Consider the following 26940-nt stretch of genomic DNA (forward strand, 5'->3'; position numbering starts at 1 on the left):
CTACTGTTTGATACAATTGTCTAAGTTTGCACAATGAATACTATTAAAGGTACAGAAACCATTTTGACTTTGCAAATAACCAAAAGCTGCATATACGGAATATCTGCAATAAAAAGAGAAAATGGTGGAAATACTCAGAGGGCAGGCAACACCTGTGGAGAAAGAACCAGAGTCAATGTTTCCAGCCTGATTTTTAACATCAAAACATTGGGGAGTGTTTGACTCTGAATGCATGCAGTGTTAAAATGCAGGAGATTTAATGCTATGGAAGAGTTAACTGTATAATTATTTATTTATTGATGTAAAATTAGATTGAAATAATTTTGAACTAATTAGTCTCAAATTACAAGTTAGTGATTCATATAGATAAGTCATAATCAACAAGATTTGTAAACTGTCCATACACTGGTAACATTAAGACTTCCTAACAAGTTTCCTGTTTAAATTATGGTCTGGTATAGAAACACCAATTACTAGATACAGAAAGTGGTTGCCCAGTACATCACAAGCAAAGCACTACCCACCATTGTATATATGAAGTGCTGCCACAAGAAAGCAGCATCCATAATCAAAGACCCTCACTGTCCAGGCCATGCCTTCTTTCACCACTATCATTGAGCAGAAAGTGCAGAAACTTTAGGTCCCACACCACCAGGTTCAGGAACAGTTATTACCCTACAACATTCAGACTCCTGAACTGGGATGGAAACTTAAAATTCCACTTCTCTGAACTGATGCTCCAACCTACAGCGGCATTTTCAAGAACTCTTTACAACTCATGTTCTCAGCATTATGATTTTATTTGCACTGTTTGTCTTCTTTTGCACATTGGTTGTTTGTCAGTCTTCATCTGCCAATGTATAGATTTTTCATAAATTCTATTGTATTTTCTTTTTTTCTGTAAATACCTGCTAGAAAAATGAATCTCAAGGTAGTATATGGTGACAATGACATACTTGGTAATAAATTTATTTTGAACTCTGAACTACTTGTTAAGATTCCTTTGGTTTTGTTGCCTTGAAGTCTCTTACCTTATTTCACCCTTTTCAGCCTGATTCAATTGGGTAAAGTTCAGGGGCACTTATGATGTTGACTTGCTTTAGGTAACAGAGGTGATCACTTGTGATTTTGAATAAGTGGATTTTGAAAGCAAACCAAAATAGGACACTATTGTCAGTTCTATCAAACAATCAAAGACAATAATTATTAATTGAAGAGAATCGGAGAATCTGAAAACGGAAGCGAAAGAAGATGGGTTAGACGACTGTGTATGTGCGTGGGCAGGACTGAAGACCAGGGCTTGTTTTGTTGCGTGTTGTGTTCCCTGTTGTTCTACAAAGCAGCGGGTGGGCATGCTATGTTGGTGCCAGAATGTGCGGTGACAATTGTGGGCTGCTCCTAGCAGACCCTCGGATGTGTTGGTTGTTAATGCAAGTGGCACATTTCATCGTATGTTTCAATGCACACATGATAAAGAAAATTGAATCTTGAAATCCATTTAAGTTAGGCAAACTTTTCTCACGTGTTTTCAAATATTGCCATGGTTTTGTCACTCACTCCCTCTGTAACCTCTTCTACTTGTGAACCGGGTTGAAAACTATATTAAAGATTCTAAATATTGATTCCTTTAACCATATTAAATACCCTAAATATTCATTCCTCTTCTACTTGTGGACTGCATTGGGAACCATAGAAAATATCCTAAATATTCCTTTCACCACCAGGGCACAGTGGCAACGGTGTGTACGGTACACAAAATGCCTTCAAGCTACAACATCTCTCAAATCCACAACTTCTGTATACCAGCATGAAAGGAAAGTGCTACATTTGCACAGGCACACCGCCAGCTGCAGGTTCCCCGTAAAGGTGCGCGCTATCCTGATTCAGAAATGTATATTGCTGGGTCTAAATCCTGAAACTTTCTTCCCACAGCTCACCACTGCCTTCTCAAGAGCAATTAGGGGTAGGCAATTAATGCTGGCGTTGATGGCCTGCCCACATCTCCAAGCTGAGACGAGGGTCTGTGCTTCTCCAATTCCGACTGCTTGAATGTCCTTGAATTTCATCACTTCTCCGTGGAGAGCCATCACTCTAAACACTCATCTTTGACTAAGTTTTTCTTCATCTGTCTGACAAGATTTGCTGGCTATCAATTTCAGTTTTTATTTATGTTCCCGTGAAGCATCATAGATCTTTTACCACACGAGGTACGACGTTGTTGAAAACATAGCTCCTGTCGGCACTGAACCTCATGCAATTTTGTGATCAGGACCTGACCCTAGACTTTTCCTGTTACCTTTGCATTGGTGTATTCACGTTACAGCCTAGAGCAGCGCAGAAATAACAATGTAATTGTATCCCTAGAAAATTAGCTGGCGTGTTAATATCTTTCTTTTCAAATCTTTCTATTGTATATATATAGGAAAAAATAACATGAGTACATCGAAGTAACAGCACTTACACTGCCTCAAAAAAACCCATCATCTTAAAGATTGAAAACAAAATTTTGTGATAACAAAAAAAACCTACTGAGCAGAAAAGTGAGAAAAAAAAGAGAACCCATTAGGTGTACAACCCCGGAGCCATGCGTCGTACAAAAATCTTCTAAAAATAAACATCAAACCGCCAGCAAGAAAAGAAAATATACTAAAAGAATTTACAATTAGATCGTGGAAAAATTATATCAATTAACTCAAATGATAATAACGAGCAAATGAGCCCCATCTTTTCTCAAAATCAAATAAAGGTTCAAAGGTTCGACTTCTAATTTTCTCCAAACTAAGACATAGCATCACTTGAGAGAACCATTGTGACAAAGTGGGAGCTGATGTATCCTTCCACTTCAACAAAATGGCCGTCCTAGCTATCAATGTAACAAATGCGATAACATGGTAATATTGAGCCAATATCTTGGTAATATTGAACTGTGTAAAATGCAGTTTCATTTTAATTTTATTTTGATAGTTAAGACCAAAGACTGGTCAAAGGTTGGTTTCACGAATCACATTGTCGAGCAGTGCACTATCCCCCCAGATGATATGTACTACCCATTTTATCACAGATGACAGCTCATTTTTAAAACGCATAAATGGTCTGTGTTAAGATTTAAGATGTTTGTATAAATTACTCAAATGAATGACAATGATTTATAATTAGATATCTTCATGTAAAATGAGAGGTGGTGGAAAAACAAGCTGCAAAAGACCCAGTCAGCCAGAGATTCATTGCCACAGGCCTGATGTCAATGATTGGAATTATGTCTGACATGCTGTGTACTTCCAACATTTTGTTTACTATAGGTATCACACTGACATCTCTGGCTTCCAAACGTTATATAAAAGTCATCTGAACAAACCCTGAATGTATTTCCATTTGTCCTCCCTTCCCACATGCAATGCAGTCACAATATTAACACTTTTAAAAATTACATGTTTTCACTTCCATTGTCAGTTTTGGCTCAGTGGGACTCTTGATTCAAGTCTCACACTCAAAACGTGAGCATGAAAATCTAGGTTAAGTTCCAGTGGCAGCGCAGAGCAAGAACTCCACTGCCAGACGTGTCATCTTTTATTGATGACTTCCTTTCTCAGCTGGATCCAATGACAGTATTCCACTGGAGTTATCTCTCCCCCCCCCCCATGTAATGGTCAATATTTCTCTCTTGAGCAATCCTGCAACTGTGACAATAGAACATAAAGCAGAGAACAGGAACAGGCCATATGGCCCGCAATGTTGTGCCAAACCAGCCAAAAAGCAAATCGAAAGCACTAATCTCTCATACCTACACCATGTCCATATCCCCCCATCTTCCTTACGACCCATGTGCCTATCCAAACATCTCTTAAAATCCTCCAATGTATTTGCCTCCACCACACCAGGCAGCTCATTCCAGGCATCCACCGCTCTTAGTAAAAAAATTACCCCTCACATGCCTTTTGAACCCACCCCCCCCCATACACCTTCAATACATACATTTCAACCCTGGGAAACGAATACTCTCTGTCCACTCTATCTGTGCCTCTCATAACCTTGTAAACCTCTATCAGATCTCCCCTCAGCTGGTGAGTAAACAACCAAAGTTTATCCAGCCTCTCCTAATAGCACGTGCCCTCTAAACCAGGCAGCATCCTGGGAAACCTCTTCTGCAGCCTCTCCAAGGCCTCAACATCCTCCCTGTAGACGTAATGGGGCGACATAACTGTATGCAATACTCCAGATGTGGCCTAACAATGTTTTATGAAGTGGTACAGTAACATAACCTCCTGACGTTTGAACTCAATGCCTCAATTAATAAAAGCAAGCATTCCATAAGCCTTCTTCACTTTCATAGAGCTATGGACTTCGATCTCTCTGTTCAGCAACACAGTTAGGATCTTGCCCTGCACTTTCCCCCTTTATTTGACCTACCAAGGTGCAACACCTCACATTTATCAGGGTTCAACTCCATCTGCTATTTCTCAGCACATATCTGCAACTGATCTCTATCGTGCCGCATTCTTTGCCAAGTCTCCTACACTATCCATAACATATCATCCGCAAAATGAACTTCAAAAGTACTTTTATCGGTTTCAAGTAAAATAGCTTTCGCACCGCCCCAAAAGGGAAGCCAAACGTGAAAGTCAGCAATACCATAACTGTCCAACAACAATCACAGACGATTCTTTGTACTCCGATGTCGTTAAAAAGTTAATATTTTGAAGAAAAGGGAAAATTTCTAGAAATTGTAGGTGCAGAGGGAAGAGTAACAATTATGGGAAGGTGGTTTGCTTTGTTTTAATGTTACAGTAGTTTAAGAAAACACTTTACTCCTCAAAAACATGATTTGTCTGCTTCTCACCGACAAGAAATAAATTATAAAGAATTGCAGTCATAGAAAAATGACAGAAGTAATTTTAATACTTTGAGAAAAATGCGTCCCTTTCGATAAACTCTATTATTTTCAAGAACCACCTGGAAGCAATCGATGAAATGCAGTTGTAAAGAGCATTCGCCTGCTTCCCTCGCCTTTCAGTGAAACACGTTGGTTTCTGGGTCGATTACATCTCAGGCTCGCTTCTCAGTTGAGGCGTTGTTCCGAAGGTCCTACCCTTCCTGTGCTAAAGTACGTCATATGATTGGCATCAGCGAAGATCCAATTGAGAGTTCGATTGTGGGCAAAACTATTGTGACGTCCGGGTAGGTGGGGAGGTGATTGAGCCAATAGCAAGGGTCCGAGAAGGCGGGCGCTGCTCTTTCCTGCAACTTGCATTGTGTTCGCTGCAGAATCATTTTATTTTTATGAATGGAATAATAGCTGCAGCGTGAGCCGAATTAGCGGAAGACTCATCATCCCTTTTCCAGTTTTTTTTATCCTGATATTACATCTACGTCCAATATTTATAGACAGGGTTTCTTATTTTTGCGGAAGCATGATTTTCTCAGTGGTTATACTGATTCTCCATCCCGTTTCTGTTTTGTTGTGCGAACGTTTTTATGTTTTTGCTTAATAGCGTAAACATTCATTTAGTTACGATGTCGAACTATTTATTTTTAATTGATACGCTCTTCAAATGGATACAATGACTAAGATGCCTCCGAATCTCTGAAGAACAAGGAGCAGAGAGGGATCTACTTCCTCATTGAGGGAAGATTTACTTACAAAAACGGTGCGTTGTGAATTTCATTATATTTCGGATATTTTTACCCGTTTCTATATTTGGAGGCGTGTGTGCGCGTTTGTTGCCATTGTCAAGAGTCTGGCCAAGCGCACCGGTGGCTAAGTTGGGCTGGTTGTCCTGGAAACAGACATCGGCGGAGTGGGTACGGTATCTGTTATTAGTTCATTCTAGAATATTTGGTTCACATCTCCTGGCCAGGACTTATCCCCAAGTACCAAGTGCCGGACAGGAGACACGAGTGATGAATACGATGTCCTGCTGGATACGACGCATTGGCCACTTAAGTTCTCTTGGTCTATAATTTTTCTTGCACGAGTATAACTCCTGTATCAATCCTACTCTTGTCGGACCCGTTCATACAGTTTTGAACTGCGAACCTCTTTCGTGTTGGCTACTTCGGGAAGAATATCTTACATATCAGCCTGAGACTTGCCGGAGAGATTAATAATACTTTTGAAGGGTCCTTAGTTATGTGGGAAAATTATCACGAGTAATGCAATTTAGAGCCTGAACATCCATACATAACTATGACTAATAAGTAGAATCGAAGGTTGTGCTAATTCAGGGTAGGGTTGATTCGACCTGCTGTTAAATCTGCTAGTCACCTACAAACTGCTATACTATTGCTCAGGTTGTGACTTTAAAAGGCCATCTCCGGATCTCTTAAATAACGTGACCAATCCCTGACAAAATGCAGTATAGTTTGTCTGCTTTATTTATTGCTGCTTGCATATGTCAGGTGGAGTTCTGACCCTGTTGTATGTCAATTATTGGGACGAGGCTTTGTGGCCAAGTTTGCGGACGATATGAAAATAGGAGGAGGGGCAGGTATTGTTGAGGAAGCAGAAGGAATTCGATTTGGAGAATGGGTAAAGTGGCAGATGGAGTATAGTGTAGGGACGTGTACAGTCATGCACTTTGTTAGAAAGAATAAAGGTGTGAACTATTTTATAAGTGAGGGAAAATCAAAGGTACAAAGTTTGGGAGTCCACATGCAGGGTTCCCTAAAGATTAACTTTCAGGCTTAGTCAGTGGTATAGAAGGCAAGTGCAATGTTAGCGTTCATTTGAGAGTATCCTTCGGTCCTGAAGAAGGTTGTCAGCCGAAAATGTCAACTGTTTACTCTTTTCCGTAGATGCTGCTTGGCTTGCTGAGTTCCTCCAACATTTAGTGTGTGTTGCTATTCATTTGGGAGGACTAGAATATAAAAGCAAGGATGTAATGCTGAGACCTTATAATGTATTGATCAAACTGCACTTGAAGTATTGTGAGCAGTTTTGGACTGCTGATCTAAGAAAAGATGTGCTGGTATTTAAGAGGGCCTGGAGGAGGTTCTCGAGAATGAACCCTGGGAATGAAGTAGTTAATGTATGGGGAGCCTTTGATAGCCCTGGTTTGTACTCACTGAAGTTTAGAAGATTGAGTGGGGATCTCATTGAAACCTATCAAAAGTTGAAAGGCCTAGACAGAGTGGATGCAGAGAGGATGTTTCCTATAGTGGGGGAGTGGTGGACTAGAGGGTTCAGCTTCGGAACAGAAGAATGTCCATTTATAACAGAGATAAGGAGGACAGTGTATTCATTGCCACAGGCAGTTGGTGGAGGCCAAGTCATTGAGTATATTTAAAGCAGAAGTTGATAGGTTCTGGATTGGTTAGAGTATCAAAAGTTACGGGGAGAAGACAGAAGGATGGGGTTGAGAGGGATGATAAATCAGCCATGATGGAATGGTGGAGCAGACTCGATGGGCCAAATGGCCTATGTCTTATGGTCTTGAGGATTATAAACCTGTAAGTTAACTCCTTTTTCCTCTCCACAAATGCCTCACTTGCTGAGTAGTTTTCTGGGTTTTTGTTTCAGGTTTGCAGCATCCCGAGTTTTTTGGTTCCATTATTGGATTAGAACAGGTTTAGTACATGATTTAACAGGTGGTTATTCAACTGCTGCCTCAAAAAAAAATTCCATTGTAAATTTAATGAATAAGTATTCCTTGAGGATTAAGTTCAAAACATAAATTCAAATACTTCTTGAAAGTTTGAGTCATACCAATTTACTGGAATTTCGGGCATAAAATGAGCTTCTAAACTAAAGAGTGCAAGGCAGATGAAGTCAGTCTGTAATTAAATAGGAAACGCCATGGTGATTAGCATGATGCTATTACAGCTCGAGGTGTCGGAGTTCAGAGTTTAATCTCAGTGTCCTCTGTAAGAAGTTTTTGTACGTCCTCCCTGTGGAATGTGTGGGTTTTTCTCCGGGTCCAAAGACGTACCAGGTAGGCTAATTGGACATTGTAAATTGTCGTGCAATTAGGTTAAGGTTAAACCAGAGTCTTCAGAGTTGTCCCTGTTCCTACAGGTCTATTATGTTAATGTTGCAGATACGAGGAGATTGGCATTGTTTTCCCATCCTATCCCCGTTAATTCTCTGTAAACATTGGTTCTATTAGTGGGAATTAGTGGAATGGAAATGCTGTAATTGTGTGCCTGAAGTGGGCTGTGGAAATTTTACCAGAGAGTATTAGGGGTGAACAAACATTATGGCTGTGCCAATTCCTGTCATTAAACAAGATTTCTCTATTCCCTCCCCCCTCCACCCACCATATCTGATTTACTTTACCATGTGCTAGTTTATGCCAGAGGGGGTTGTATTTACCAACCACACTTTCAAGTATTAAGAGAATGAAACATAGTGTGGAACTTGCTTCAGATGTATGTCAAGGTAGCACCTTGATTCTAATAAGGTATGAAGTAGGTTGTTTTCAATGCTAAGCAAGATTTAATAGATAATTGAGAAGAATGCTCAGAATGGCTTTAGTACTGAGAAGGCAAATAAACTGGAAAACATTGCATTTCTACTGTGCCATTCCTGACCTCTGAACACCCACCCCTGAGTGCTTTCTAGTCAGTGATATGTAGATATGGTTGTAATACGGAGAGTGCACAAGCCGTTTTAGGAAGAGCAAGATCTCAGAACATGACTCAATAGTATCAATGAATGAAGAAGTATTCAAAGATTCAAAATACATTTATTATCAAAGTATGTATACAGTATTCGTCTTCTGCACAGACAGCCACGAAACAAAGACAGCTATGGAACCCATTCAAAGAAAAACATCAAAGCCCCCCCCACGCGCAAAAAAAACCCCAGAAATTGTGCAAATGGCAACAAAAGGAAAACGTGCGAAAAACACAGGATATGAAAAGCAAAATCGAAAGAGTCCAGACATATTCCTCAGTGTTATAGTACTGTTCGGGTGGTTGAGTCCAGTTAAACTCCACCGCCTAGACATGGAGTCACGCAGTATGCAAGCAGCCTTCAGCCCAACTCATCCCCCTGCTGACCAAGTTGCCCATCAAAGCAGGTCCCGTATGCTCAAATAGAACCCGGTCTAGATCTTTCGTCTCCAAATACCTGTCCAAGTGTCTTTTAAATGTTGTTATCGTAATGCTTCGGCCTCCTTCTCTGGCAGCTCATTATATATGTATGCAACACTCAGCATGAGGAAATCTTTTAAAATCTTTCCTTTGTCACCTTAAACCTCTGCACTCTAGTTGTTGATTCCCTTTCCCTGGGAGGAAGACTGACAATTAGATTAGATTATGAGGACACGCAGTCCTCTTTTATTGTCATTTAGTAATGCATGCATCAAGAAATGATACAATATTCCTCCGGTGTGATATCACAGAAACACAGAACAGACCAAGGCTGAAAAACTAACAAAAACCACATAACTATAACATACAGTTACAACAGTGCAACAATACCATAACTTGATGAAGAACAGGCCATGGCACAGTAAAAAAGTTCAAAGTCTCTCGAAAGTCCCACATCTCATGCAGACGGGAGAAAGAAGAAAACTCTCCCTGCCATGCCTGACCACAGTCCGATTCTGAGTCGTCCGAAAACTTCGAACTCTGATCAGCCCTCCAACACCAAGTACTGAGCATCATCTCTGCCGAACGCTTCGATCTCAGCCTCGGTCGCCAGCAGCAGGCAAAGCCGGGGATTTTGGGGCCTTCCCTCCCGAGATTCTTGATCGCACAGTAGCAGCAGCAGCAAACCGGGCATTTCAGAAATTTCTCCAGATGTTCCTCTGTGCCTTCTCACGTCTGTCTCCATCAAATCAGAATTGTGCACGGCATCTTACTGAAAATATATCATTCACTGACAATTATGCCCTTATGATTTTTCCATGTCTAATATTTTTATATACACCTAATATTATCTAATATCTCAGAGTCACAGAACAGTAGGGTGGCTCAGTAGCGCAGTGGTTAGCACAACGCTTTGCCACACAGGCGACCCAGGTTCAATTCCAGCTGCTCCCTGTAAGCAGTTTGTACATTCTCCGCATGACCGTATGGGTTTCCTCCAGGTGCTCGGGTTTCCTCCAGGTGCTCCAGTTTCCTCCCACTGTCCAGAGGAGTATCTGTTGGTAGGTTAATTAGTGATTGTAAATAGTCCAGTGATTAGGTTAGGGTGAAGTCGGGGGCGGGGGGGGGCGCTGCTGGGCGGTGTGCCTTGAAAGGCCTACTCAGTGCTGTATCTCAATGAATAAATTAATTAAATATTTGATATCGGATGAAGACTGCAATCAGTATTCAGCTGAAATGTAACAAGTGTTTTATTTCAACCAATTATTTTCAGATAATGAATACTTTGCATCCATGCAGGCAAGTAAATTCCCAGAGTTGATCCCTATAAGTCTCTCACTTTTGTTTAATGATCATAATTTGCATAATGAGTAAATACTGAATAACTTAATTTTTTTTTTGCAATCAATATGTGATAAACCTGTCTGTAGTAAGTCAAAGCGTAGGAAGCTATTTTGGAAAGTTGGTGTCTATAGAGCTGGGTTATAAACTGCAAGTGTAAGGCCACTGAATTATTTATATGGCCATGTGGTAAATCACTTGTGTTCCCTAAATACATTTAGCAGCACAGTCATTCTTAGGCCTGGGACTTGTTACATAAATGGTTGTTCTCATTTGCTCACAGCATTGGGGATTATTTTAACCTAAAAAAAAGGATATACTTGCTGTAGAGAGATCACAATGAAGATTCACCAAACTTGGAGCCTGGATGGCAAGGCTGTCAGATGAGAAGAGATTGGACAGGTTGGTTCTCTATTCTCTAGAGCACTGTTCCCTCTAAACTGCGTGGGTGCGTGGCCATGCAGTAACTAAAATGTCCCTGTGCACATAGCGTTTGTGGCCGCGCAGCTGGAATTTTCTTTATGTAATGTTTTATTAAACTGTCAAGCAGTTTTCAAGCCGTGTTTTTTAAAAAAATTCCTGCTCAGGGCAATGGTTGGTCCACACAGCTGTAAAAAAATATAGAGGAAACATTGCTCTAGAGACTTTAGAAAAATGTGAAATGACCTCATTAAAATGTACAAGATTATTAGAGGATTCCATGGGATTTTGTTTCTTAACACTTGGGACCCTAAGGCTAAGAGGTAGTCTTGATGTAAGTGGTCAGCTACTTAGAACTGAAATGAGTAGAAATTTCTTCAGTCAAATGATGAGTGTTACTGCTTTTGACATGTTACTTCATAACAGAAGACAAGATATGAATATTCTTCTACTCTGCACCAAATCAAATCTAAAAATAGCTTTACAGACGCTGGCTCCTTGCTCCGTCACAAGTTGTGTCCTGAATCAAACATTTCACTCAAAATATCAAGCAGGAATAATTGTGCAAAGTAAACTTGTGTTTGAAAAAGTGTGAAAGCATAATGTTGGAATCTTCAGCCATAGTTTTTCAAATAGACATTTAAATGATATTTTTGCAAATGTTTTACTGAAATCAATATTCAAAACTATATTGATTTATTGGGATGACTTGGCACAGATGTGGTGATTCTGGAAATGGAAATCAGCATAATGGCCCTGCTGAGATTTTGTGTGTTTCATATTCATTGTGGTCGAAGTGAAGCCATGTGCTGCCACTTTTGCTTAGTCCTGCAGTGAGTTCCAGCCTGAGGATTTATTACGTAAACAGTGGCCTTCATTTCCTCACTGCATTGGAAATTATCTTAACCAGATATTATCTGCACCAGATGGAGCAGCCATGGGACTGAGAATTGTGCAGTGCTGCTCTAAATTTGGTGAGGGTAGTGTACAGTTTTGGGCTGCTTCGGTACAGGAAATAGTAACTGCCTGTTATGCCCCTGGCATTTAGGGCAGCAATAAAGGACCTCCATCTCTGTCTGTCCTTGGCCGTCTTCTCTTTGGTGCCCCAGATGTGGTTCATTTCTGCCTCTACAGTGTGGTACCAAGTTGCCTTCGGTCTCCTGCGTTTCATCCGCTCTTTAGGGGTCCAAAGAAGTTCTTTGATGATGGAATTGGCCTCCCTTCTCGTCTCATGCCCAATCCGCCTCTAATAGGGGAAATGCAGCAAAGATTAATCAGTCTGATCCTTGAGTTGGTGAGCGTGTCATATGAGACAAGATGGACTAGGCAAAGCCTCGAAACTCTAGTGCAGTTTTTGCTTGGTGTGTTTAAAGTCAAATTTTTGCTGTCGTGGCCTTGTTGTGTGGGATATGGCACATTGGGTTTGAAAAGCAACGAGACAAAGCCAGGGACTGTCACCCATTATTGATTCCTGCACCACAGAGTGCTGCTCCTACACACGCAACATTAAATTAAAACTAACTTAGCCCGATACTACTATTCAGGAAACATTATTTACTTCCACCAGAGCTATTTTATATACATAGATAATTCACTAATTAATTTACTTTTTTTTTCTTTCTGTAGTATCGTACTGCTGCTGCTCAGTTAACAAATTTCACGGTACATGCCAGTGATATCAAACCTGATTCTGATTCTAAATCAGTGGAAAAGATATGACCCTCTGGCCCTTCAGACATGTACTCATACCATGTCTATCAGAATATATTCCCCTCTTAATTAATTCACAACCTATTCAATTTAACCAATGAAGCTTTTTAAAAAATTACCATTTTAAGTGCCTGAAATACAACAACCATGGCATTTTTTTTACATAATTTAAAAGAAACACTTGTGTTCTGATTTAAAAAAAATAAAAGTGGGTAAACTTGTGTTGTTGACAGACTTTCCCATTTCCTGTTTCCTTCCCTCCTCCATTTCTTACTTGCGTTTCCAATTCAACTTACTAGAAACCAAAGGACAAGCGCTTCATCTTGTAACTATATGATTTTCCAGGCATCCAACTCCAATGCTTTGCGGTACTCCCTGTTCCCTGTACCATTAAGACATCTGTAATGTTTTTAAGGCTGATAAGAGTGCTGAAAATTTGTTCTCTCCATGGCAACTACCCAACCTGCTGAGCGTTTCCACTTTGAGCTGAAAGTTGGATCCTTACCTGATTTAACTCCCATGAATATAACACCTTTAATATACAGAATGTCTCAGTGTGCTTAAGATGTTTTTGATCCATCACCATTGTTGGGGGAAGAACTACAGCCGGTTTAAGCACAGTGAAGCTTCCAGGAAGTCCTATAAAGTTAACGACTAGACCATCTGTTTTAGACATATTAGAGGATGGATAAATATTTGTAGCCTTGCCACTGAGATCAGATCACTGGTAAACCAACAAAAATCCTGAAAGACTTAATTTTAGCCAAGAGTGGAAATAGGATTAAAGAAGTTTTCAGTGACCAACCCCAGCCTCATCCCCATCCCATTCACCCACAAAACATTTATTTATTTATTGGGATACAGTACGGAATAGGCTTTTCAGGCCTTTTGAGCCATGCCACCCAGCAATCCCCAAATGAACCCTGGCCTAATCACAGGTCAGTTTATAATGGCCAATTAACCTACCAACCGATACATCTTTGGACTGTGGGAGGAAACCCACACAGTCATGGGGAGAATGCACAAATTCCTTACAGGCAGCGGTGGGAACCCAGGTCACCTGTACTGTAAAGCGTTGTGCTAACCACTACACTACCGTGCCATTCTACTCTGGTGGTATGAGGGCCAGGCAATTTCACTGGGCCCTTGACCAGCTCTGGCATTTTTCAAAAGCTAGAGAAAGTTGCTACATAAATGGAAGCTTATGCATGCCACCAGCTACTCTTTTGCAAAAAGTAGACTTTGTTTTAACTCCCAGCATTTTGATTATGGTATAACTTGCAGTTGCAAATGTCCACGTTTAACACAAAATGGAAACTCTTCTTTTGGTGTTGCACATTTCATGCTGGAACTGAGATAGTTGTTTGCTCCATATCACCTGTAGATCAGTGGTAAAGAGAAATTGTAAAATGACTACAGTTTTCAGACCTGAATTTATGTGGTTTATTAACAGGAATCACAGTTAAACCACTCAAGGATAAGGTACTACTTTCGGGGGAAAAAAATGCAAGCCACAGCTCTGGGTATATAGGGATCTGAAGAGGAGGAATTTAATTTGGGTGACAACAGAAAGGGGACGACATTCACGGAGAATCCATCATAATGACCTCTTGATATTTAGTTCTACGACAATCATTAGCAAGGTTATTGGTATAATCCATTTGATAATGCCTACCATGAAAAGTAATTACCCCTATACTGTGTTATTTTTTAATAAATAGCATTTGGTTCCCTAAGTTTGGATAAGCCCCCACTACCTATTAAATGCTCCCAATGGCATGCGTTGCAAATAGCTTTTGAGAACCAAGTCCAGCTCCTGGCCATCATGTGTGACTTAGCTATAAAAGCGGTGGAACTGTTTCTACTGACAGGAGAAGGGGCAAGGACAGGGCATTGACTAGCTCGTTCTGCCCAGCCCTCCTTTCAGTAAAGAGACATGCTATTTATAGAAATGGTCTCACTGGAGTAAAAATTTCTTTCTTCATAAACTCCAACTAACGTTCCAACTCTTAGCTGTATCTCTATATTTTTACCAGATTCAAATTATCCAGAAATACACTGATTCTCATTCCTTCCAATGTATTTTCCACCTCATGACTGCACGGCAAATCATTTTGGGAACTTTATGGTGGGAGGAGGAGAGAGCAGCGGGCCGCGCGTGCACAGCCCTCTGGTGAAAATGATATCGTATCCGTTAAATAGGGGCCGTGGACAATTCTGATTTGATGGAGACAGACGTGAAAGCACAGAGGAACATCTGGAGAAATTTCCGAAACGCAGGTCCGCTGCTGTTGTTACTGCATGACCGAGAATCTTCCGGAAGGAAGGCCTCAAAATCCCCAGCTTTGCCTGCTGTTGGCGACCGAGATTGAGGTCGTATCGTTCGGATAGAGTTGGTGCTCAGTACTCGGTGTCGGAGAGCTGATCGGAGGCTTGAAGTTTTCAGACGACTCAGAGTCGGATTGTGGTCGGCATGGCAGGGAGAGTTTTTCTTCCTTCTCCCGTCTACGTAAGATGTGGGACACTTGAGAGACTTTGAACTTTTTACTGTGCCATGGACTGTTCTTCATCAAGTTATGGAATTGTTGCACTGTTGTAACTATATGTTATAATTATGTGGTTTTGTCAGTTTTTTCAGTCTTGGTCTGTCCTGTGTTTTGTGATATCACACCGGAGGAAATATTGTATCATTTCTTAATGCATGTATTACTAAATGACAATAAAAGAGGACTGCGTGTCTTCATAATCTAAATCTAACAATGTGGGAGCCCATTAACAGGATCGTAAGATTACTGGCACCTCAAAACCAGTCACCTCAGGCAGATGGGGCTCATCAGTTGTGTTTGTTGGCCTACCTAGGAAAAGGAAAGCTGATCTCAAACCTTAAGGCTATTCCCACTCATGGGGAAGGCTTTGGGAGTAAACCCAGGAAAAAAAACAGAGCTGGAATCTCTAATGCTGAACGTTGAATTCAACTCTGACTGGCAACTCTTGTAATGTCATTGATGCCAAACTATATCAGTCTCTGCTGTTCCTTTGCATTTGTCAGAGGTTAGCCTGCTGCATCGGCAACAGCTTGCTCTTCGTATTGTATTGCCCAGGCTTGTGCATCACAGAGACAACGAGGATGTGGAAGGGCTCAAAATTGCATTTGTTCTGGATTGGCTGATCTCAGCTCATTTGGAAGGAAGAGTATTAAAATCTCAAAGGAGGGTAAATGTGTCGAGCCTCCATTCTAATGTAAAACAAGAATATTGTTGTTTGAGGAAAGGTTGCAACTATATTGCTCCATTTATGATCTTGTGATCCTGTAAATGGGCTCCTACTGTGCTCAAATTCCAGAAATGGTTTGCTGTGCAGTTATTGCCCTATCCAGAGATTGAAAGATACATTGGAAGAAATGAAAGTCAATGTATTTCTGCACAATTTGAATCTGGTTTTTAAAAAAAAAAATATATATATAGAATTACAACAAAGAATTAGAATGGTTGTTGGAGTTTACGAGGAAGAAATTTTTACTCCTGTGTGGCCATTCCTACATATAATATTGGACTTAGCAGAATTAGCTGGCAGGTGGCATAGAGGCAACCGCTCTGGACTTCGAGGTGAATGGTCCTGAGTTCGAATCTGGCCGGCTCCTTACACGCTTTCCATCCATGCTGGATTGAGCATCAATCTGGCAACTCACCTCATAAAAACAGACAAAAACGCTAAGGAAGTGGCAAGGTTGCCACCCGATGCAAAATACGGCTCAGAAAGGAACAACAACAAATGGGCAGAATTAGCTGGCCCATGAGCAGAGTTTGCGGAGCAGACTCGATGGGCCGAATGGCCTACTTCTGCTCCTTTGTCTTGTCTTGTGATGAGGCAGACTTCATGTAAAGTCGGTGTTAAAGTGATGTAAAGATTAAACAGGTATCTCACTGAGTACTGGAGTGGTTTTGCTGGGTTGTAGGACCCATTAATATCCCTTGCTTTGGTTTCTAATGTATCTGCTGATGAATGTATGAGTATCTTCTGGTTAAAATGTTTACGGATGTGCATTGATGCACCAAAATTGATAAGTGGATATATCTTGATGATTCAGATTAAGTAAAATTAATTGTTTTGAACCTTGGTTGCAATGAATAGTATCAATGAAGCAATGAGTATCTTAATTCTTGGTTATCCTCGAGTCTTTTTTCCGATGCGTACTGCTTGTGATAATTACTGTCAATGGTACCAATATAATTGGTTATGCTTTTGGACTAGTGGTCCAAAGGAGGAGATGAATAAGTAAGTTCAAATTCCATTTTAGCAGTTTAAGTTTAGTTGGTTATGAAATTGTGAACTATATGTTTAAAAAAAGTCCCAATGAATTGTCGTTTAAAACCAAATTTGTTCACTCAGGTTGCGAACTAACGTCCTTATCCTTGATCGGCATGTACTGTGATGTAATTTATGACAATTTGAAGTGATCCATCACCCAAGGATGTGTTGGGGCCAGCCTGCAAGTGTCACCACACATTCCTGTGCCAACTAACATGCCCAACACTACACTCAACCCAGAACAACACAAGCAGCAACAGCAAAAACAGATTAAAATAAGACCACAACAGCAAATTAGGTCCTTCTCCACCCTCACACACAGGCCTCCAACCCCTGGACAGGCTACCTCCAGGCATACAGCCCTTGGCCCTGGACCCTGAAACATTGAGCCTCCAACTTCCAGTCTCTGGCCCAGACTCCCAGACTTACAAACATCGGGCCTCCAACCTTCAGTCTGTAGACCAGACTCACCCTCTGCCTCCAGACTAGCCAAGTTCGGTCTTAGGCCTTTTGGGCTTTCCATCTCCAGACTCACTTCGACCTTTAGTTATGCCCTCCAGATTTCCATGGAGGTCAAACGCATGATTGCTGAGTTCTGGGTCTCGGCCCCAGGACTCAGTAATCATGGGTTTGACCTTTGGGGCTTGACCCCTGAACTGGCTAATCGCAGATGTGACCTTTGGACTTCAACCCCAGGACTCACCAATCACAGTTTGACCTTCAGGCCTTGACCCCAGGACTTGCCAGTCATGGGTTTGACCTTTGGTCCTCAGCCAACCTGACCTCCAGAATCATTGGCCTACTACTACCACAGAGTGCCTCAGGGCTTGACTTCCAAATTCCCACAGACCTCCGGTTCTGGGTACTGAAGCCATACTTGCCATCTCCTGAAGTAAAAAATGAATAACTCAGAACTGATTTGTTTTATCCAGCTTCTCCTGGCATCAAAAACTGATAAATAAGAATTTCAAGCCTACAAACCATTGCTTTTCAAATTTCCATCATTGGCTAATGCTCAAATTGTTGATGTCTGTCTTATTGATTTTTATATTCACCATTTTAAATAGTAGTGGGCGCGTGGCCAAGTGGTTAAGGCATTGGACTAGCTACCTGAAGGTCGTGAGTTCGAGCCCCAGCCGAGGGAACGTGTTGTGTCCTTGAGCAAGGCACTTAAACATACTTTGCTCTGCGACGACACTGGTGCCAAGCTGTATGGGTCCTAATTGGACAATATTGGTGTCGTGGAGAGGGGGGACTTGCAGCATGGACAACTGCTGGTCTTCCATACAACCTTGCCCAGGCCTGTGCTCTGGAGAGTGAAGACTTTCCAGGCGCAGATCCATGGTCTCGCAAGACTAACGGATGCCTTTAATTTAGTTTTAAATAATTACATTGTTTCTGTTTCAGATTTATAGACTCTGCAGTATCTTGCTTTGAAATTAATTGATCTGCTTTTAATATCTATTTACATGAGGGTTTTAAATATATTAAAGGTGCGGCAGTTTTAATCTCTTGTATGTTAGGAGTTCAAAGTATATATATGTCACCATATACAACCCATTTTTTTATGGGCATACTCAGTAATTCCAAGAAACTTAATAGGATCACTGAAAGACCTCACCCAACAGGATAAACAAATAACCAATGTACAAAAGACAACAATCTGTGGAAACACAAAAGAAAATAAAAGGAAGTAGACACGAGGAATTCTGCAGATGCTGGAAATTCAAGCAACTTTGATGTGTGTTGCTTAAAAGGAAGTAGAGGGGCTCCCATGTCTTCTTCATAATTGCACTTGCGTGCAATGACAACCGTGGTGTTTTCATTCAGCCCCCCCCCCCGCCCGACGAGTCCTTGAACACGGCCCAGGCCACCAGCTCTCAGCAATCCCATAGCAACTCCTCCGCCTCCCCATGACCATCGCTTTATCTTCCTTACCTCTGGAGCCGTGCTCTTTAGCCTCTGTATGCAGGTAGGAGAAGGACAGGTAAGTGATCAGATTTCTTGAAATACGGTCTGATCATGGAGCGGTAGGCATTCCTTGTCGTAGTTTAGCAGTGGTCCAGTGTGTTGGGAGCCCTTGGTGCTGCAGGTTACATACTGATGGTAATTGGGTGGGCATTTCCTCAAACAAGCCTGAATGAATGAAGTTCCCAACTCTGATTAGAAATGTGTTGTGGTGGGCTCTTTCTTGTTTGGTGATATCTCGAGTGCCTGATTACCGTCAGCTGTTCAGTTCTAATTTTGTGGTATTCTTCATCTAATTTTCATTAGCTTAAACACATTATTTTAAAATTGTAGCATCAAGTCTTCATACTGAAATGATAGAATTAAATATATGCAAATCTATCAGTCAGAAAGTAACAAGCAAGTGTGTGTGTGTGTGTGTGTGTGAGACAAATGAAGGATGCACAACAGTATGTTTATTTTCTTCAGTTATCAACACTTGTTGGAGTAACTGAGAAAATTGATGAAGGCAGGGCACTGGATGTCTGTATGGATTCTAGCAAGGCTTTTGACAAGATGCCGTATGGAATGCTAGTCTGGAAGGTTAGAATGGGAGAAGTTTGCTTTTTGCTTTGGAGGTAGTCACAAGCGGTGTGCTCCAGGGATTGGTGAAGGACCCATTGTCATTTAGTATTTTAATATTATAAAATCATAAATTATTTTAGATGAGGGTATACAAGACATGGTTAGTAAATTTGCAGATGACACTGAAGTAGTTAGTAGTGTAGCCAGTGAAGAAAGTAATCAAAATTTACAGGGGGATCTTGATCAGCTAGGTCAGTGGGTTGAGAAACAACCAATGGTGGTCAATTCGGATAGATAGATTATTGATCCCAAAGGAAATTACAGTGTCACAGTAGCATTACAAGTGCACAGATATACAAACATTACAAGAGAAGTAAGAAAGAATTTTTTAAAAATTATCTCAAACAGTCTAACAGGAGTGGGTCATTACTTCCCCAGCTATAGGTTGACTCATTATTGGCTGTAATGGCCAAGTGCAAGAATGACCTGGTATAGCACTCTTCGGAGCAGTGCAGTTGTCTTAGTCTATTACTAAAAGTGCTCCTCTGTTCTGCTAGGGTGGCATGCAGAGGGCGAGAAACATTGTCCGGAATTGCCAAGATTTTCCGTAGGGTCCTTTGTTCTACCACAGCTTCCAGTGTGGCCAGTTTGACTCCTATAACAGAGCCAGCCTTTCTAATCAGTTTATTGAGCCTGTTGGCATCAGCCGTGTTGATGCCATTGCCACAGCACACCGCTGCATCGAAAATTGTGCTGGTGACAATGGACTGGTAGAACAAGTGAAGGAGAGGCCTGCGTACTCCAAAGGACCTCAGTCTCCCCAGGAAGTAGAGGCAACTCTGGCCCTTCTTGTACACAGCCTCTGCATTGGTGTTCCATTCAAGTCTGTCATCCAGCTGCAACCTCAGGTACTTGTAGGTCCTCACCACTTCTACATCCTCACCATCAATAGTAACAGGGAGCAATGCAGGCTTAGTCCATCACTGTCTCCTTTGTCTTACTGATGTTGAGCTGCAGATGACTCAGCTTGCACCATTTGAGAAAGTCCTCCACCAGGGCTCTGTATTCATCCTCCCATCCTCCCTTTATACACCCAGCTATTGTTGAGTCATCGGAGAATTTCTGCAGAAGACATGACTCAGTGTTGTATCTAAGGTCCGAGGTATACAGGGTAAACAGGAAGGGAGCCAATACAGTCCACTGCGTGGCCCCAGTACTGCTTATAGCCATGTCTGACACACAGCTCTGAAGCCACACAAACTGTGGTCTACCAGTCAGCTAGTCCATTATCCAGGATACAATGGAAGTGCCAACCTGCAATGAACGGAGCTTTTCCCCCAGCAATGAGGGCTGCGTGGTATTGAAGACACTTGAGAAATCAAAAACAGCGCTCACAGTGTTGCTCTGCTTATCCAAATGGGAGTAGGCTCTTTTCAGCAGGTAGACGATAGCATCATCAATTCCAATGTGCTCCTGGTAGGCAAACTGCAGGGAATCAAGGGCTGACTTGACCAGAGGTCAGAGGTGAGCGAGGACCAGCCTCTCTAGAGTTTTCATGATGTATGAGGTCAGACTCACTGTACGGTATCATTCAAGACTTTCTGTTGGCCTGAACTAAGTGCAAGGTGTTGCATTTTTGGAAGTCAGACCAGGACAGGATTTTTACAATGAACAGTAAGGCCTTGGGTTTTGTTGAGCAGCGGGATCTTGGACTAAAGGTGCAAAGTTTACTGAAAGTGGTGTCATAGGCAGACATGGCACGCTTGCCTTCATGGTCAAAATATTGAGTACCGGTTATAGCTGTACAAGGTGTTGATAAGGCCACATTTGAAGTTCTGCATACGAGTTCTGGCTGCCATGCTTTAGGAAATGCGTCATTAAGCAAGAAAGAGTGAAAGGAAGATTTAAAGGAACGTTGCTAGGGTTCAAGGACTTGAGTTATACGTAGAGGTTCAACAGGCTAGGACATTATTCCTTGGAATGTAGGAGACTGAAATGTGGCCTTATAGAAGTGGATACGGTCATGAAGGGCAGAGATAGGGTAAGCCCATTTATTCCCAGGGAAATGGAATCAAAAACAAAAGGGCATCGGTTTAAAAGGGACCTGAGGGGCAACTTCTTCACCAAGAGGGTGGTGCGTATATGGAATGAGCTCCCAGACAAAGTGGTTGGGAAGGTATTATAACAGTATTTAAAAGCAAGTTGGACAGGTAGATGGATAGCAAAGGTTTACAAGGATATGGGACAAACGGGCAAATGGGACCAAATGGTAATCTTGGTCTCCATGGACAAGTTGGGCTGAATGGCCAATTTTCACATTTTATCACTATATGGTTGTATGACCTTCAGCAATCATTCAGTACAGCATGGGAAGTCACATCCTTATATACTGGGATCTGTTGGATTGGCCCAAACTCAGAAGCTTCAGCAAAGGAATGCTGGCATCTCAGCCAACAAAAAATTGTGGAGATGCAGTGGCTTCTTTGTGGTGATTTAGTCCAAAATGCTCAGGCCTTGATCTTAGACTATTGCAGTATTCACAAAAAAAACTAACTCTAATGAATAATCTCAGATCTGGAACAATAGCCCTGTTTATCTCTCTCTCCAAAGAGGCTGCCTGATCTGCTGAGCTTCCAGCATTCCTTGTTTTTGTTGCGGCACTTCTTGTTGTTCCATAGCCTTTTGTAACATCATGGATGCAGCGTGACATAATAACTGAAAGCCTTTTAGTGCCCCAGCCTAATGCAACTGAAATTAGATCTGCAATATGTGGTGTGCAGAATAAATTCAACTGCGCTCCAGTTTCCCAGTCCCTGGCTAAGCCTTAAATAGATCACACCTATTATAGCCTTTGGAATTGCATTCAGTGACATGAAAAATAGATGACAGCGGAGATGGGTTGATTACGTTTCTGGAATCCGAGTCGGCATAATCCTGGTGGGAAGACTTGTATTTGCTCTGCCTTCTTAATGCTTTACTCCGTCTTATTCATATTGCAAAGGTAGATGCCCTTCCTAGACCAGGTGTCTCTAATGCCGTAGCTCCTGACATAGAAGGAGAGCAGAAACATAAACAATTTTGAGGATTTTCTACCAATTCCCCTGTGATTGAGAAATAAGATCTTGTACTTATAGAGTGCCATTCATAACCTCGGGCCTTTCAGTACTTTATAGTGTAGTTACTAAAGTGTAGTTACTATTCTGATGTGGTAAACACAACAGCAAGCACTCACAACCAGAAATGAGATAATGCTCTCACACTGTTTGTTTTTGTATTTGCACGGATTGTCCTGTTTAGCACATTGATTGTCTGTCTGTCTTTGTCTGTTGTTTTTCATTGATTCTATTGTAATTTTTTTGTTATACTGTGAATGCCTGCGAGAAATTTAATCTTGGGTTTGTATATGGTGACATATACGTACATTGACAGTGGAATGTGAGGCCTCAGTTTAGCAATCCCTTTGATAATTCATCACCCTTTCATAGGCTGCTAGATTGTCAGCCTACAATTTTAATTGAATTCCTTGGAATAGAACTTGAAATCTAAGCTTTCTGATTAAAACTCCATGGAAGTAACAGAGATTCCAGCCTTTGCCAAACATCAGGTCGTACATCCGTAACTTTGCCTCTAATGCTCTGGGCTAAGTAGATTGTAAATATCAGAAACCAGTGGATGGGACTTCACAGTGTGGCTTGGCGAGTTCAGCCAAGGACGAGCTGAGTCTGCTGGGCCACAGAAGGTTCTTGTTCCCAATCATTTACCTGAACACTGTGGCATCCAGCAGTGAGGAATCCTGATCTTCAGCCATCTGTTGGAAGAGTCGGCTGAGGAGCTGATTGCACTTCCCAGTTGTTCTGTAACTTGTACTGTAGTGAGCAAAGTGGTGGCGAGATGGAATGACCTTCTCATTGTATATCCATTAAAAGGAATAGACAGAATCAGTCCTATACTCAGTGAGGAGATGTAACATTGTGTTGGAGAAATGTTCCTGCATTAATGATTAAAGATCAGGTTAGCTTTATTTATCACATGTACATCAAAGCATGCAGTGAAATGCACCATTTCGGGTCAATGACCAAGACAGTCCGAGGACCTTGTTGGGGGCAACCCACTGGTGTTGGCACACTTCTAGCACCAAGGAAGCATGCCCACCACTCATTAACCCCAACCCGTAACAGCTTTAGAGTATGGGAGGAAACCAGAGCACCCGGAGGAAACCATGCATTCACAGGGAGAATGTGCAAACTGCTTACAAGCAGTGGCGGGAGTTGAACCCCAATCGAATGATCGCTGGCACTGCAAAACAATTGCACTAATAGAAGGATTGAAATACAGTAAATTCATGATTAATGATGAAGCCATTTTATAATTGTAAGATGATAAACAAGTTTTCTTTTTGTTGGATTTCTGAGTTTTCCAGTTTCATTTATTATAGAGCATTTGAAATATTATTTATGAGAAGAAATGATTTTTTCCCAGTTTGAATGGATTGCTAATGTCTCTGCTGTGTGTAGAGATATTCATAAAATGGTATAATCACTCCTGTGATATTATTGATGCAGTGTTCCCACAGACCAATGTGCAATAAATCTACACGTTAACTCTACGTATTGTTCAGGTTAACTAAAAGACCTCCATGCTTTGAGAGTGAATGACTATTTGTGAACTGCATTATAGCTGTGAGAAAACTTCATTTGTAAGATAACTTAATTGGCTTTTTGTGTGTTGTGTATTTTGTAAAGAAAGGTCCCGGCATTTTTACAGACAATTAGGTACATTGTGTGGGTGATGACATGGAGATCTGTCTCTACCAAAGGAGGTGTAAGGCCCTCCTGCAGGTCACCCTTGGGCAAGGTGTAGCACCTGCTTAGTCCCCCGATCAGGGTCACATGAAGCCAGCGGAGCAGCTGGTGCAAATCACAAGTCCTGGTTATGTGACCACTGATGCCAGGCAGATAATCTCCGAGGCATATTGATTATGGCCGGAGTCACCCATCCTGAAAAGACTGCCCAGAAGAAGCCATTGGCAAGCCACTTCTGTCGAAAAAGTTGCCCAGAACAATCACAATCATGAAAAGACCATGATCGCCCACGTCATGATAAAATGGCACAAAGCAAACAAACGAAGTACATTACATAAGAATATAAAAATGAGCAGAGAAAGATCGTTCCACTCTGCAAACCTGCTTCACAATTTGTTAAAACCACACTTGATCTTCTCCATTGTCCCAGATTCAGCACTATCTCCATTGTGTCAGATTCCCCAAATCCTGTGAAATCAGTCAGTCACAATCCCTGTGTTTACGTTACCCTAAGATGTAGAAAATTCCAAGGGTCCTCTGAGTGACTGACTCTCCATCCTAAATTGTCTATTCCTTGTCTGAAACTGTACCTCCTGCTGCTAGAGTCCTCAACCAAGGGAAATCCACCCCCCCCCCACGCTGTAAGACCATTTTAAATAATTTTTTATGTTTTGATGAATTCTTTCATTCTTCTGAACTCTACAGAATATAATGCCAAATACAGTCACTGTTGTAATCTGGGACACACCAGAGTTTCTTTTTATTCTCACACCACCTAGAGTATTGTAAGCAACACACACAAAAAATGCTGGTGAACGCAGCAGGCCAGGCAGCATCTATAGGAAGCGGTACAGTCGACGTTTCGGGCCGAGACCCTTTGTCAGGACTAACTGAAAGAAGAGATAGTAAGAGATTTGAAAGTGGCAGGAGGAGGGGGAGATCCGAAATGGTAGGAGAAGACAGGAGGGAGAGGGATGGAGCTGAGAGCTGGAAAGTTGATTGGCAAAAGGGATATGAGGCTGGAGAAGGGAGAGGATCGTGGGACGGGAGGCCTAGGGGGAAAGAAAGGGGGGGGAACCCAGAGGATGGGCAGGGAGTTATAGTGAGAGGGACAGAGGGAGAAAAAAGAGAGAGAAAAAAGGGAAAAAAGTATAAAAATAATAATAATGATAATAAATGAATGACGGATGGGGTATGAAGGGGAAGTGGGGCATTAACGGAAGTTAGAGAAGTCAATGTTCATGCCATCAAGTTGGAGGCTACCCAGACGGAATATAAGGTGTTGTTCCTCCAACCTGAGTGTGGCTTCATCTTGACAGTAGAGGAGGGCATGAATAGACATATCAGAATGGGGATGGGATGTGGAATTAAAATGTGTGGCCACTGGGAGAGACATATCAGAATGGGAGGTATTGTAACTTGCCCCTGCTCATGTGCACAGGTTAAGAACAACATGAGTGTAAAGCAGAACAAGAGACTGAGACCCACATTGCTCCAACAGCCAACACAGCCATCATTAGCCAAACAACCTTCAGCCTTCAGGAACATAGAAAAAATATACATTGAACTTTCCATTTTGGTACATTTTTTTTAATCTGACTATTCTTTTCATTGTGTCTAGCCTACAGTTGATGGATAGAGATATGGACTACGAAAGGCCAAACGTAGAAACAATCAAATGTGTGGTTGTGGGTGACAATGCAGTTGGAAAGACCAGGCTTATCTGTGCGAGAGCATGTAATGCCACCTTGACTCAATACCAGCTACTGGCGACACATGTACCAACAGTCTGGGCTATTGACCAGTACCGGGTCTGCCAAGAGGTAAGAAATAGATGCACTTTATTATTGTGTGTTTCAGCCTAAGCAAGGTCAATCCCAGTTGATTGCAAAACGCACCTTTCATAAATCTTATGAAGCTTATAATTGAACATGAGAATCCACAATGTAAATACAGCAATGCTTACATACAATGCTATGACGCATCAGCTAAAGCTCAAGGTGAAGCACAATTTCTTCCATATGAGTACTTTGCAATCCTGCGGGCTGAACATGGAACTGAATTAACCTGCCTTTGTTTTTTTTAAGAAGGCAGGTATTGTTAATGGCTATATTTACGCCACCTCTAGTATCGTCCTATAAGGAAAATAAATATTAAAAAATAGGAGGAAGAGTCACCCACGGACCCTTCATCCTACTCTGCTACTCAACTATTATGGTGACCATCTTGCCTCTCAGTCTCAATAGCTCAAGATCCCTCTGGATTCTAATCACCCATTGGACTAGGTCATGAATATACTGTATGCTGACCTTCTATAGCCCATTAGTGTGGAGAATTATTAAGCTTTACAATGATCTGAACAAAGAAATTCCTCTGAATCATTTGCTTTAAATGTATGGCCCTTTCTCCAGTGACTACATCACCCCTGCTCTGAGTTATCCAGATTGGGGAAGAAGTTTCTTGGCACCCACTCTATCAATCCCTTTCAGGATCCTGCACCGATCAGCCAGATTTCCTTCTTCCAGACTACACTGTCCTTTTGTTTTTGTCATTGTCCGATTCCCACTTGCACCATCATTCCTTGTGTAATTAAGAGTTCTCTATCCTATCACAGACTTTTCCTTCACGCCTTCCCTGCCTTTCCCCGCACTGCACTTGCCTAAAAGTTATTACATCAATAACATTTTCCAGTTATGGTAAGATATCAACCAGGTGAGAGGTTAGCCTATTTCTCTCCGCTTTGATGCTGCCCTACCTGTTGAGTATTTTCAGTCTTTTTGCTTGCATTTCAGTTGTT

General features: G+C 41.6%; 1 protein-coding gene across 4 annotated transcripts in view; it reads left to right on the plus strand.

The window, feature by feature from the left end:
- Positions 1-26940, plus strand: part of LOC134350990 (rho-related BTB domain-containing protein 2-like) — a 141886-nt gene that overhangs the window by 43382 nt on the left and 71564 nt on the right. Inside the window, exons 1-2 of one of the 4 annotated variants that reach the window (XM_063056942.1) lie at positions 5248-5645; positions 25765-25966. In XM_063056942.1, coding sequence (XP_062913012.1) covers positions 25775-25966 — 192 coding nt within the window. In that variant the 5' untranslated portion in view covers positions 5248-5645; positions 25765-25774. Of the gene's footprint in view, positions 1-5247; positions 5646-10645; positions 10774-25764; positions 25967-26940 lie in introns of those variants that run through there. The other 3 variants (XM_063056941.1, XM_063056943.1, XM_063056944.1) reach the window with 3 other exon arrangements.

Source organism: Mobula hypostoma, chromosome 8 (genome assembly GCF_963921235.1).
Source record: "Mobula hypostoma chromosome 8, sMobHyp1.1, whole genome shotgun sequence".
In the NCBI taxonomy this organism is placed as follows: Eukaryota; Metazoa; Chordata; class Chondrichthyes; order Myliobatiformes; family Myliobatidae; genus Mobula; species Mobula hypostoma.